Source organism: Nematostella vectensis, chromosome 13 (genome assembly GCF_932526225.1).
Source record: "Nematostella vectensis chromosome 13, jaNemVect1.1, whole genome shotgun sequence".
Classification (NCBI taxonomy): Eukaryota; Metazoa; Cnidaria; class Anthozoa; order Actiniaria; family Edwardsiidae; genus Nematostella; species Nematostella vectensis.
The window spans coordinates 4,276,075-4,290,365 of NC_064046.1; the positions used below are offsets into that span (position 1 = coordinate 4,276,075).

Genomic DNA, 14,291 nt, shown 5'->3' on the forward strand with positions numbered 1-14,291 from the left:
AGCCCCTCTCAGCCATACCTTTGTCATTGTTTTCACCCAATATTGAAAGACAAATTATGTGATAAAAGGTCGAAATAACCATCTTAAAACAGGGTTATACGTAATGTACCGATTTCGACCACAATTATCTTTCCTAAAACAGACAAAATGGCGGAAACACAGGGGCCCCCTTAGTTCCAGTAAGATGTATTTTTTTACTTTTCATTAGAGTATGAATCTGGTTAAACATAGATTAGTGTTTTCCATAATCCCACGCCGCACGAGCTAAGCTGAATACCCCGCGCCCTACTGGCAACAGGCTAATTTACAAAGGAATGTCTTTGACGGTGACGCCCCGCGGGTATGTATAGAAAAAAAATACAAGCATTTGTATAGCGTCTGTTACATCGTTTCTAAGCGCTGAAAAGTAATAGCAATGTTGGACTTAGGAACACAAGCTTCTACTAAGCCCACAAATTTAACAAGTCAAATTCAGGGCAGAGAAACAGAAAGATACTCTCCATACTCTCCATGTCTTGAACGGGAATCGAACCCGGCGAGAGGCCCAATACGCTGACGCGCTAACACACTGGGCCACCTGTTATTTCTACATCCATGTCCCAAAACAACCAAGGCTACAACGCATAAGTAAACTATGACTATCGAGACCTACAATCTGCAAGAAAATAAGTGGGACGGTTTACCTGTCCCACCCCCTTGGGACCGCTGCGTTATTTAACATTGCTTCGGACTTATATTAATTATGGGGAGAAGTGTGTTAAGTGTCCCTTTTATCTTTATTTTATCTTTTGCAGATTGTAGCGTTCTTGTACACCAACCTTAGAAAAGATAAGAGATCAAGATAAAAGTATTTACGTAAAGCTGCTGGTGAAACCTAACAGGCGAGACCTACAAAAAGATCAAAGTCCCTGCGTCAGGCCACAGGTCCCGCTGGTAAACCATGGCGGGCGAGCCCTTGCGTTTTTATCCCGGACTTAAAAATAAAGGCCTTTACGTAACGGGTCCCGCTGAGATGGCACTATGCGCTAGTATGCTCATGCTGGTAGCAAGGGCGGGGATAAAGATCTTTTGTTAGGCTCACGATGGTGAACCGTCCACATGGTCAGAAATCTGTCTTTTGGCACACTAGCCACGCCTGTTTCTGAGTCATATAAATCGCGTACTCTACCTCGCGCCGTGCTTCCTAACCCTTCTACGAACAACGAGACTATTACACATTGCGGTCGAGGTTTTTTGTGTTATCAATATTTAAGCATGAACAATATCGCTTCAAATTTTGTTTTTATAATCGCTTTGTATTTTTGTTGAAATAAAGCGATCAATTGAAGTCCTCTCAATTTGCGGCGGATATACAACTAAAGCAATCTCAACGACAATACAACTACAAGCCAACACAATACTCGAGCGATTAGCAGACAGAGCTCGGACAATGCGCGCGTGGTAGTGAACGGTGCTTGTGAGTTGTTTTGCTTTAGTGTTTGTGTGGAGGCCGGATAAGATCAAGAACACCGCAGGCTATACGGGCCTCGTAACTCGTTCGTGCGTGATGGTTATTGCGCTATTATGAGTCACAGCGGGCGAGAAAAACACGGCGTGTGCGTGTAACGGTATAAGCCCTCTCTAAACACGATCACAGGATCTGTCGCCAAGAACCCTCCATACCCTAAGGCAGGACTCTTTGATAATTGCGTGAGTCGGCAAACTGGAACCGGACTTTGTTGACGTGTGAATAATAAATTTATTTTTTTAATTTCAGATCGCACTTAATCGCTTACCATTTTGCGAAAATATATCATTTTGAATAATGTTTTTAGTTTTGGGGTGGATTTAAGAGGTTTTATCTGCACTTGTTTAGTCCCCTCGTAGAAGTTTCATTGGCCATCATCATCGCTTAAGAAATTTTTCATTGTGCGTTATGGGACTCAAGTATTTCCCCCTAGGGCATTGAGGTTTAAAGTTGGTTATAACTGATTAATATAATGCTGTAAAGCACAATTTTGTGTCTCTAGAAAATTCTGTTTAGTCTTCGTCTTCCCGCAACTCGAGTCTCTCTAAGATTTGAACTTTCCGCCATTGTTAGACCTCGAACCGCAGTTTAACATTACTTTGAAAACTTTACGGTTGCCTGAAGAAATTTTGAAAGCGTCATTCTTTCTATTGTCCCGCGCGTAACATCATATCGCTACTAGTTTGACTTTAAACGCGAGTATAGGTCCATTATTCCGTATACTTTTCATTGTCCTGTTCCCTTTTTTCCAAATATCCGATCAACTTCATTGTTGCCGTAAACAATCCCGTATTATTCAATCCCGTCGTTCCCTTGTAGTTCCTTTATCCGAGTCTCTATGAGTAATTGTCTTGTGTTGAGTACTTTTCGTAGAGGGATGCTTCGCCCTTCAGTAACCTTCGTACCGGGGTCGTGTCTTGTGTTTTCACGCTATTGTTTTGTTTTCTATAAGACCCGTTATCATTCATTCTTTCACCACCACGGTAGCTATTCTTTTCATTCGTTGGACTACACAATTGAGATTCTACGAGGTTAAAAAAATAGTGATTTTTAATCTATTCCGCGCTTACTATGAACCATTCGATATACTCAAGCTCAAAGATCCAGCGCTTTTCTTTGGCCACGAAAAGCTAAGCCCAAATACCTCTACTGAAACACTTGCACTGAAGGCTTTAGCTTCAACCTTTCCCTAGTTGTATAGTTCAAAACATTCCCGCTCTCCCACTTGATTTTGAAGGCTAGAACCTTCCCATCCTTCAGATATTGCTTTTACGTCTTCCGATATACATTAAGCGCCGTAAAGTTTGAGTAAATACTTCTTTATATAGTTCGTAAAAGTTTTGATCGAATTAAAGTGTCCATGGCAATTGCCTGAACTTAAATTTCAATTGTTTCCTGAAGTATTCGCGATTTTTCCATTGTCTTTTCCGGGGTTCAATAAAGTTTAAGCATTTTTTGGTTGGCACCTTTGTACAAATGTTGAGCGCCGTGCAAGTCAAAGAAGAAAGATCACAAGAGGGTTGATAGAAACTTTACTCCCGAATATCCCTTTAGGATCACTGCACGTTTTCTGATACCATTAGATGTGATTTTATCTCAGGAAAACACATGATTTAGATTCCAACTCTCTTTTGGATCTCTTGATTTTTTCCCCCGAGAAATATGACGGATGTATTCCCTGCGAGAACAAACTTCAAAATATTATATGCGCGGTAGGAATTCGTTTGCATTTTCGAATTATTATCAACAACTTTTCGTGCTACTTATCCTTTGTTGTGCCGATATTGTACTTCCCCAAAGACCTCCACAATAAAGCTAAACATTGTTTAAACAGATTTAATTTCTCTGTCAATATTACAATACTTTTGACCAAGCTTTACAATATATTCGTACGCGAAACAAGCCGCTTGGACAATTTACAATTGTACACACATAAAGTGGCTACATAGTTGAGCGCGCACGAGCGCTTGCTACCAGCTTTTCAAGCGCGACAGGAAGAAACAGTCAAAAGTGAGAGATTTATATATCTCTTGTCAAATCGTATTTTTTTAGGTTATATACTTCTGTACAATATTTACAAGAGTTTTGAGAAATATAGTTTATTGAGCATATCTCTTTTATACGCATTTGCTGCCCCCCAATGACAGCGCTGATATTTGCCTTTTCGTGTCAGTAGGTTTTTAGTGAGAATAAGAAACATTCTCAAGAGTTCTGATTGTCCATGCAATCACTCGAAAACATTAAGAGATCTTTAATTGTCCTCTCATACAACGCCGCGATGTTATGTCAAACTTTTCCACACAAAGAGAAATTGGATCCCGAATCCAAGCAAATCGCAAGAGAAACATTTGGCGTGTATAGGACAAATCAAAAGCTCTCCCTGTCAAATTTGATTGACTAGTATCTTTTCAATTCTCTTTAGATACTCAAGAAGCTATTCTCGGGTATACTTGAGTTACTTGCTCGTTAAAGAAGTTTAGGGTATTAGAAATCTTAATTTATCGATTCTGCCTGCAGATTAAAGTATTTTAAAGATAGTTAGTTTAGTTGTTGACGAGTTATGCGCCATTCTCGCATGATGGCGGCTCGAGTAGTTATGAAGCGAGAGTGAGAGAGTTCTTTCGTTAATAGCGCCTTTCAAGCTTCACCTCATGAATCTAAAAGACAACAAGAACATCCAGTCAATGAAAATCAATTTCGTTTATTTTTTTCATCATAAAATGCTTTTCCTATATCTTAAATTACATATGATATAAGCCTTTCCTATTTTTTTTCAAACATCGCAGAAACGTAGCATAGGGCCAATATATATACATACATATGTTACTTTAGGTTTATTCTACAAAAATAAATAAACACCTATATAAATGCCTATTATGGAATAAATGTGGAGAGAGAAAACATTTCATTTGATAGAGTAAATAGTATTATTGAACCAAGATTTATGCTTTATTATTAAAAAGGTTAACACTTTCATCAACTCTGAACTTATTTGATGCAGTAGGTATGCTTGTTCACCCGAGAGGTACTTCTAGTTCTACGCTCGTTCTTCATACTTAGCAAAAAAAGACTCTTAAGTAGAGAAATATGCAGCGCGCGGTGGGATAATCTATTGATTTCCATAGCGTTTACTGAGGCAGAAGCTTTCGCGAGTGTCATGATTTACTAAATAAACCCTTATCGGCATCTTGATATCGGCATGTGTTGAGCTAGCATAGATATGTACACTTTTTAGACTAACAATCTCTCTGTCAACAACGCTTAGATCATAAATTTGTAACGTGTCAAGAATCTTCAATAAATTAATTCGGGTTGCCGAGTCACCTTGAGAAGTCCACGTGCGCTAGCTTAAACCTTTTCGAAATCCTCGTAATCCTATGGCTCTATAACGAGAATTAGTTTAAATGTTGCTTAAAAAACCTTCGAAGTGGAGCCGTATTTTTTTTCTTTGTTATAATGAGAAAGATCGAAAGCATGGTCACCGGAGCGCGTACACGCGTTCCACATGTGCTAGAATCTGAACAACAAATAACTCCAAATAAACCGTGTTCAGAAGAGAGCATATTGCCGATTTAGAAAGGTTCATCCTTATTATCCACCTAGATTGATACTTAGTAACGCAGTACTCAGCGTCAATTCACCCCGAAACTAAATGGCACCTTAAATTGCGCTCGCCGCCAATATGCAAAAATAGGATGGTTTCGTAATGTCCTTGGTCGAGTTCCGCAAACAAAGTGTCGCGCGCATTGTCAGAAACTTGTACGAAAAAGACGCAAACATGAGTATCATTTGGCTTGTGTTTAGAGGAAATCTAAGTCATGTATTTAGAAATTGTTTTGTTTCTTCGTTGACGTTTCTCTCTCATGTTATCACATAAACTGAATTACCGACTTTACATAACAAAAGTACTGCCTGATTTGTGTTGGTTTGGGGCCAAAGATTAGAGTATTGTTCCAAGGGACGGCCGATGAGCCCAAAAGGAAAGCATAGAGCTCGTAGTCTGGATTCGGATTTTCTAATCACTTTCTCCAGTGTGAAATTCCGCCTGGAAGAGAACCGTTTCTTGTTGATTACCCTGCTCGTTCGCAACCAAAATGCGCATATATTAAATCCAATTGCACTTTCGAGTTGGTGCGCGTTGAAGCCGTATCAGCTTTCGATTTTGGGCCCCGTGGCCAAGATAAATTAGCGATCAAGACGAATTTATAACAGTGGTATAGTTGTGCGTGTTAACCAAGTTATTGTGTGGTCTGTGCCATTAACCTTTTTGGCAAATAAGAAATTTCGACTCATTAAACATCATTTAGCGCAGCCCGAACGGAAATTTCACCACTAGAGAAAATATAGACCCCTAAATACTGTCATCGAGACCGGCCTCTTTGTCACTGACAAATTAGCACGTACTTATACCTAATAATCTACGCTCTCTCTCCCTCGACTCCGGTTTCAAATTTAAACTTTTCGAACTTAAATATACCGAACCTGCGTAAACAAGGTCATGGCCGAATCTAAACCCCTGCACATTGACTATTCAAGGTAGACAAAGGTTTTAACTGTCCTATATGTGAGTACTGGTGTTTTTATATACACTAGAGCAATACCGGTACGTAAGCGACGGGTCTGGTTAGGTCCTGCTGTGGCTGCCACACTCGTTGGTTACTCAGCTCGGAGCTCGAGTACGCTTTAGACATGGGGTCGGGACTTGACACGGGTGGACTCGGAGTCGCGTTCATGGACTTCATACCTCTGCTATCCTCCACTTGCGATAGTCGCTGCTGGACCTGCGAGTGGAGAGCCCCCTGGTAGCCCTGACTGCTATACACTGGTCGACCCGCCATCATATCACTCGCGCGAAACGAGTGAGTACTGTCCATGGCGCCGGCGAAGATTTGGCGGGAAGAAGGCGAGCCTGAGTGCACATTCCCTCCATTACTGACACTCGGGTATATCACGGGGTAACCCGGCGACACGGAGTGATGAAACGGCGGTCCACCATTTATTTTCGAATACATTGGATCCTGGGACAAAGCAACTGAATGAGCTATTGTTTGTGGCAATTGATTCGTCGAGAATTTGTCAACCGCCATCATAGATGCAGCGTACGGGGAGAAGACAGGGGAAGCGAGGTCTTTCTTCTGCACTGATTTGGGTTTGCGCCGTTTGGGTTTGTACTTATAGTCCGGGTGCTCCTGGATGTGAAGTGCTTGCAGGCGCTTTGCCTCCGCTATAAATGGCTCCTTCTCTTCAGCCGTCAACATTTTCCACTCCGCTCCTAACCTCTTGCTGATCTCAGAGTTGTGCATTCGTGGATTAATACTGGCGTAATGCTTTCTCTTGCCTCGTGACCAAACCATGAACGCATTCATCGGTCTCTTCACATGCCCGTCTTCTTGCTTGCCCATGTTGTAGGAACTGTGTGTATACTCTCCGCTGTGTCGCTATGTGATCGCTGAGCTGTGATCGCGAGCTCTGCTCTAGTGAACTGACGTTACCAAAGGAGCAACATCACAGTATTATGGTACCAGTGGTAGGCGCGTGATTATGGCTCGGCCTGATGGCTATAATGATATAATAGGACAATGCTAATATGGCATTTCAATAATAATACACCAAGTAAACAATAGGTGTTAATTATTTGTGGATGAATTATGCATACGCTGGCAAGCACCAATCAAAATGCAGCATCTCCCGGCGGTGGGCTCTCTATAATTCCGATGCGACACGTGTTACTGAGAGCTTTCTCGGACGCGTTTATTTTCCCTGTTCGCGTTTTGAGCCCGTTTGCGCGCTGCACGCCGTTCCTACGAGCTCTCCGTCCGAGGCTACTTGTGATTTCTGGGATTTTAAGGTGTATTTGTTTTTTAATTCAAACAATATTCAAATTTGAGTATTGTTGATGGAGAGTTACAGCACCTGCATGGCCGGGCAGGTGTAACCCGGGCCTATGACACCGTAATGATGTGTTTCCTACAATGAGAAGTCGCGCATCTGTGGTCAGCGCTATTGTCTCGCATGCACGTGTTTCATGAAGAATCCACCTCACTTTCTCCAGGCCCATTGTCATGCTTCTTTTAAAGAGATTTACAAGCCTTTCAGCCTTTTCTCTCTTTAATGGACTCGACGGAATCATTTGCATAATGAAACCTCTGCATTGTGTCTCGGCGTAGATTTAATCCCGAAGTGAGGTTGTTTCTTCTGGGGTCAATTGCGGTTAGCGGCGAATCCCATAATGGAGGGTGCTATTGGGTAGAGGCGCGCAGGGGCTTTTCCATTAGCGTGCAGTCAGCCTTTTTTATCGTAGTCGCGCTGCTTTCCACTAGTGCTAGCGCACATTAAACACGAAAGAAAAACGTTCATATCTGCTCACTGGTAGCCTGTAACATGCCAGCCATCCGGCGCGCTTTTCACACTTATACACAAGCGATTAGCTCATCCGCGCACCCTCTAAAAGATATCCTAAAAACCCCTAAAAATAAAAGGCGCGTTTTCTATTCTATTTTCCTTCGCACGTTCAATCATACACGGGATTACCTTGCCAATAAACCCCCTACAATCAACTAGATGAGTTATTGTATGCACACATCCGTCACGGGGATAGCCTCATCGATTATCATATCCACTGGCCTACAGGTAGGCGGTAGCTCCGGATTACTAGAACTGCCAAAAACCCTAAGTGCTCCGAAACGAGAAAACTAATATTTGCCATGGATTCGAGTGAATTTTTGGGTGGAATTTTATTTAATGTTTGCGTTAGCAAAAGCTAAGACAATACGCGGTATTAATGATGTTATTTGCCGTGAAGGAGTTAGTCAATTAATCGGCGGGAAAATGCGAGGAAATATCTTGAAGGTGTAAAATCGCCCAATTAAGCAAACGCAGATCACCAATTTCCTGTTCGCCCATTCAAAGGCTTAACCAGAAATCGCGCTTTTTTTCCTTGTCGTAATAATTACCAAAAAATGCATATTTTTCGTTTTAGAAAGAAATCCCACCCAATCTGAGGAGAGTCATGATTTCACAGTTTTGCCTTAAACTACTTGAAATGGTATTTACACAATTCTAGGTCAACATTACATTAAAACAAAACAAACTGAAACTGTGTTTTTTTTTTTTCAATTATATGTAGTTAGCGGCCGTGTTTGGTTAGCAGAAGCATCCGAGTCAGCTGTTTTTCTGCTTCTCCTTTAATCGCACTCACCGAATCTAACTTGACTCTCGCGCGAAATATTCCACCGTAAGCTGCCCTTGCTGATAACAAGCAAGAGTAGGTGTACGCTCGGTGGGCCTGAAGCAGGGCTAATATAAGATCTAATAGTTGTATCTAGTGCAGGGTTCTCATACCAAACAATGCTTTCTCACAAGAGCGCAATAAACACTCCGTCGATTATATTGTGGAAAGCGCGCTAGACAATACTGCGCGCGCGAGCGTATTATTTCTCCGATACGCTTGTATTTACAAATTGATCAGTCGCTGCATTCTTCCAAAACAAGGCACAGAAGAATGAGAGAAAGAGTGCACACTTTTATTACTAAAACAACAGATTATCCAGTCCCTCAATGTATGCAGTGATCGCTTTCTTGTTGCTGCAGTGCTGATAAGTAGCCAGGACAATGCTTCGAGCAAGATAATATTTGTACAAGTATTTCACACTATATGAAAGCACGAGAGTACATAATAGCCATTTCGAAAGAAAGGACTCGGTGCATTATCATTCGAAGAAGCAGGGGGCATGACTCTACTGTGAAGCCTCTTGTCTTGCGTTGACAATGTGCTAAATAAAAAAAAGACCTAGCAAAACTATAGGCGCTTGTACTAGAATAAAGGTATGACCATCAAATGGCTGACTATGTATGTACTTTTGTTGAGCCGTGCCATTGCCGCATTCATAACAGTGCTTTTAACTACGCATTGACTGTCACAAAGGCCCAGGGTAATAAAATATTACAGCTAACACTGCCTTAATTCACATTAACATTTCTTTTTTCAAGCGAAAGAAAAGCGCGTGGAAAGAAAGGGAAAAAAGCTCTTGACGGCTGGCGAAGCGGCTCAGCTGAGCTCAATCGCTAGGTTTGGGGCAAGACGCGAGCGCAAACTCTCAGTATGAAGATACTTCCGAATTCAGGGTCGATACAGATGACAAAAACAAACATGTGCTAGCGTAGTGTACGCTATAAAACGGTTTAATTCAAGTGAACTGCAATATCAGAAAGTAAGTTCAACTGTATTTATTGACGCTTTCAAAAGAAACCTATATCAAGGGTCTGACTCATTTTGGCTAGGAGCATAGAAATGCGGGGCAAATCATGCATCAAGTTTAAATTATCGATAATATCATTGTGTTGTGAGATATTTTTCCCTTGCCTAATTCTCAAATCTATGGCGCCGATGTATTTAAGGTAAAGACCACGGTATATCAGTTCTAGAATCAAAGTTTTTGCGGTTTAAGAGTCAAAAAAGATGGAAATATCACCGTTCACTTATTAACTACCTTTCATAAGTAATGAAGGTCAGTCTTGCCCTGTGGCACGGATATTCAGAAGTAACCATGTAATACCCAAGTCGGCACATTTATTGACTTGTCAGTATCTTCCTTAAAACTCGTCATTTGTGTGTTCACAAGATCAGCACAAAACGCCTTCAGTGCATGGCCTCTCGGGAGATTAGAGCGCTATAATCTTATGTCGGTATTTTTGCGCGCGCTTAAGATCCCCCGTTTAACAGCGTTATCCTAATTTCCACACATTATTGGGAAGTTTTTAGCACAGGAAGAACCGATGGTTATCTTATCGAGGGAGCGAACGGGCGGTAGGAGTCAGGTGACGCGGGATCTAGGCTGCGATCGCAGTCTCGGCTCACTCGGTCGCATTAGAACCTCAGAGCGATTATCTCGTCGATATACAGCGCACTCTAGCTAAGGTGATGATCCACTACGTGCGACCGCAGAGCTTTTCTCGCCTATCCACAGACTCATTTAGCAGGAGAAGCCATTACTCCCTAACAAAACCTGGCGAAATTGAGCTCAACAACTCTATTTGTGCAGCACACAAAACCTTCAACATTACTCCATTCTTATTCTTATCTCCCTTTTCAACCAGAACGAATAAACAAATCGTAAAGTTCATTCAGAAAAACATAAAAAGAAATATCCCGCGTTGAGTTAAAAATCAGCGCGCATCGATTCGCGCGGCAACGTTATATCCTTAAATTTGTGTTCCGTATTTTAGGGGGGTAATTGGCGAGCAAATGGACCGAAGTAGTTAATGCAGGCTGACCAAGTTTGAATAGATAGCGATAACGCGCGATAGTCACCCGCAGAAAGACTATAATGAGAAGAGAGAAACACCAGTTTATTCTTATCTAGGAGATAACCATAGGAGATACAAGCTTAGGTTAAGACTCCGCTCAGAATCCCAGGGCTTTGGTTAGCCCAGCTAATGGGTCCTCCTAAGCCAGCAGAACATGCATCCGTCGCCACCTGCTACATGAGGAGGATTTTTTCCCGTAACGCGCGCGAGGAAATCGCCAAGTCTATATAGTATTACAAGCTGTAATAACTTATCTTCCCTTCCCTCCAGCGTTTGCGTTAATTTGAAACATTTTAGTATTCCGCCCTTGCAGTCTGGTAGTCGTAGCCCCCAAAATCGACGCTACTATCAAACGGGTTTATCTGCCTTAAAATAACGCCAGAATATTCAGCATGGGGTGTCCCTCTCCGAACCCCCTTTGCGAGATGTGATTACTTGTTCTAGAAGGCGATTTTTAATTCGGTTAGGATTTTGCTGTGTGATCGGTACGAATTAGAGAGTTAATTGAGCATCTTCGGCCCCGCGGGCACTTGCCTAGCCTAGTCGAAACAATCGCTAGTATTTACATTACATATTAACTCTAGATCCTTGTTGATCTTAGGCTAACTATGGAAACGGTTACTCCAATATGAAATATGCTATAGCCAAGTAATAGACGCGATATAATTAAGGCTTAGTTACAAAAAGCGCAACTCTTCATTACTTAGCCTTTTAAATTATAAATCTATTTTTCAAAGCAGTTTTTTTTGGCCGGAATAATTGTTTTAGCGTTGTAATCGCGCGCCTTGGTTATTTATCTTTATTGTTTTTTTCGTGATTCCAATACAGTTTTTAGCCGATCTTGAAATACGCTCATCGTTATTCAATGGTTTTTCCCGTTAACACTTGTATTTCAAGAAGCTATAAAGCAATTTCCTCTACCGTAATTTGGGCTCAACTGTCCTGGCCGATGGGAGGACAAACATTTAGCCTTTGTGGAGCGCTTTCCCGCGGTCAAATTAACGCTTATACAAGCAACTTTTAAAAATACGTGAATTGTCAATGGCAAGCAAAGAGAATGCGACAAACGGATGAGAATAGCATCAATAACAACAACCCACACCTTTGCTTTGTTATCATGAGGAAAAACAAAACCCGATTTTTTTCTAAATTCATAAAATTACAGTGTCGTTCTTCGCGAAAAGACTCTATTTAAGGCTCTATTTAAGAAGTTCTTTGTTAAACCACAAAGAGTTGGTTATTTTGATAGATTTATGATGAAAAATAAAAAAAGGAAATTGCTATGAGTATTGAAGTACAAATGCGTGTTTTGGGCGCACAGCCGCTTAAAACCTTAAACTCCACAGACAATGAAAAGCTCTCAAATTCTCTCCATTTAAAACCCGACTTAAAAGCATTTTTATGGAAAGTTGTTTTCCGTGTGGGACACAAAAGCGCCATAAGCAGACGTTAACTCAAGTGGGAAAAGATTACGAAAAGTTTTATTCTCGAGAGTGCAATTACGTACCTTTTGAGGCCAATATAGGATAAAATATTGAGCCAAAAACAATGGGATCGGGGGATCACAAGTATCCGACAGTTGGAGTGAAAATTCACTTTCCTTTTTTTTAATTTTTAATGTAGAATTTTATGAATGTAAGGCGAATTTTTAAAGGATTCGATATCCCCCTTGAGAACCCTTTGTTTACTCTGGAAACCCGTGCTTATCTAACCATTTGAGAGTCCCATACCCGAATGCTGGAAATGTACAAATTAATATTTTTTTCTCCTGCTGAGAGCGAGTTAATCAATTTGGAAGCTGGTTATTTTTCTAGAAATGACTGAAGATTTATTCAAAGTTGAATTCCAAAACATTAGAATTATTCATTCGTCATTTGCCCCATTTCGAGCGGAATATTCTTTGATTCGCGTTATTTACGCTGCATTGAAATTTAAATTCTATTAATTCAGACAAAAAATAAGTGCTTTTTCAAACCATGGCACAAGGATGTAGGACATCCCACGATTGTTTAATGCTACTCTTGCCCTGGGAAAAGAATGGTTTCCTTATCTTTGTGTGTTCGGTACTGAGACAGCGTGAGCAACGCCTCCACGATCTACACCCCGCTGACAAAACAAATCCCCGAAATCAGGCTTTGAAATTGTTGAATAATTATAATGTCCATGAATCTATTCTAAAAGTTTGTTTTAAAATATCAATTAATCCACGAGATTTGTGGTTTTCTTTCGAAAGATAATCCAGAAATTTCATTTTTTTTAAATTTTGATTCAAAGTAATGATCGAAGTGCTGATCGCTTAGTAGCGCGTTTTTTTCTAAACTAAATTTACAAAAGATATAAAATAACAGCGTTTTCTTTACTATTTGGAATGGTAATCATATCTAATATTTGAACCAAGTATCTTCGTTCCTATTAGAATAGAAATATGAAAATCTAAAAAACTTAATCTAAGAATGCTCCAGTACAATATTATCTTAGTAAAAGTAATAATCTTAATCAACTACTAAATAATAATTCCAGCTAGAGAATAAAATATGTTTGTATTGATTCAGTAGTGTTAGCGATTTTCAATAAAAACAGCGATAGGCATATAAAATATATTTTTAGTAATGCACGATATTTTACAGTCCCATGTTTTATATAGATAGGGAAATAAAGATTGTAGTGATACAGAACTTTTCAATGAAAAAGGGAGTAATTGTTAAATGATATTTTTTCAGTTCCATGTTTTACTGTTATATTGTTTCACAAACAAAAAATACAGAGCACAAATACAGAGCAAACTTCTTGTAATAGCTATTAAAAATAAAAGGTTATTGTTATGGTGAAGGAAAGCTCTGTCTTTTACTTAATGTTTTCGAAAATAATGATCTTTGTAGTTATTGTTAAAATGAACAGAACTTCATAGTATTTGTTTTAGACATTGTAAATCACCAACTTCCAACTTGTCTCAAAATAAACACAACCTGATAGTGTTTTTGGAACAATAAACTTTGTCACTTTGTCTGGAGAACGAGTTCTTAGCTTTTTATTGTTCCAAAAAGAGAAGTCTAGAATGGCTATAATTATTGGGTATTTTCTAGGATTCTAAATAAGCAGGCGAATATGTAAAGAATATGGCCTACAGCAGTTTTTTTCAATAAGTTTTTTTGTTTTTAGAGCAGACTTATAGCTTGCTAGTGTAATTAGCTAGGTTGGTCAAAACCGTTTGCGTTTGACGAGATATAAAAAAAGTTAAAATGTTATAAGTATATAAGAAATTACTCGACTATATGTGAAATACTTTTGATATAAAAAAAACTCCTCAAACTATGCTTTTGATTCATCGCTTGCGCTAGCCCCCCCCCCCCCCCCCCAAAGAATATTCGATATTGAAAATGTTGTCACAACAAAAGCAGTGTTTTTTTAAGACAAAGCCATTTTTATTAAGCTTTTATTTTTTTAAATCATTGTAAAAATATTGCACAAAACCCTTAAC

The 14,291-nt window shown here is 40.0% G+C and overlaps 2 protein-coding genes across 4 annotated transcripts in view; one reads left to right on the forward strand and one right to left on the reverse strand.

Annotated features, from left to right (window-relative positions):
• LOC5512268 (uncharacterized protein C18orf63) overlaps nt 1–14,291 on the forward strand; it is a 40,399-nt gene that overhangs the window by 15,783 nt on the left and 10,325 nt on the right. Inside the window, exon 13 of one of the 3 annotated variants that reach the window (XM_048720570.1) lies at nt 795–3,007. The exons of the other annotated variants lie outside the window; for them this stretch is intronic. The gene's annotated coding sequence lies outside the window, so the exon portion shown is untranslated. Of the gene's footprint in view, nt 1–794; nt 3,008–14,291 lie in introns of those variants that run through there. 3 annotated transcript variants of the gene reach the window in all.
• LOC5512248 (transcription factor Sox-21-A) lies at nt 3,330–7,052 on the reverse strand. Its single transcript, XM_001632568.3, has 2 exons — nt 6,109–7,052; nt 3,330–4,164 (listed from the first exon to the last, which is right to left on the reverse strand). Exons 1-2 carry the CDS (start codon nt 6,907–6,909, stop codon nt 4,132–4,134), a joined length of 834 nt encoding a protein of 277 aa, XP_001632618.3. The 5' UTR covers nt 6,910–7,052; the 3' UTR covers nt 3,330–4,131.

Coding starts and splice junctions, on each gene's coding strand:
- LOC5512248 (XM_001632568.3), bottom strand. CDS start 6,909: ATGGGCAAGCAAGAAGACGGGCATGTGAAGAGACCGATGAATGCGTTC. Junction 4,165..6,108: donor GACCCGTCGCTTACGTACCG/GTATTGCTCTAG, acceptor GTTGTCTTTTAG/ATTCATGAGGTGAAGCTTGA.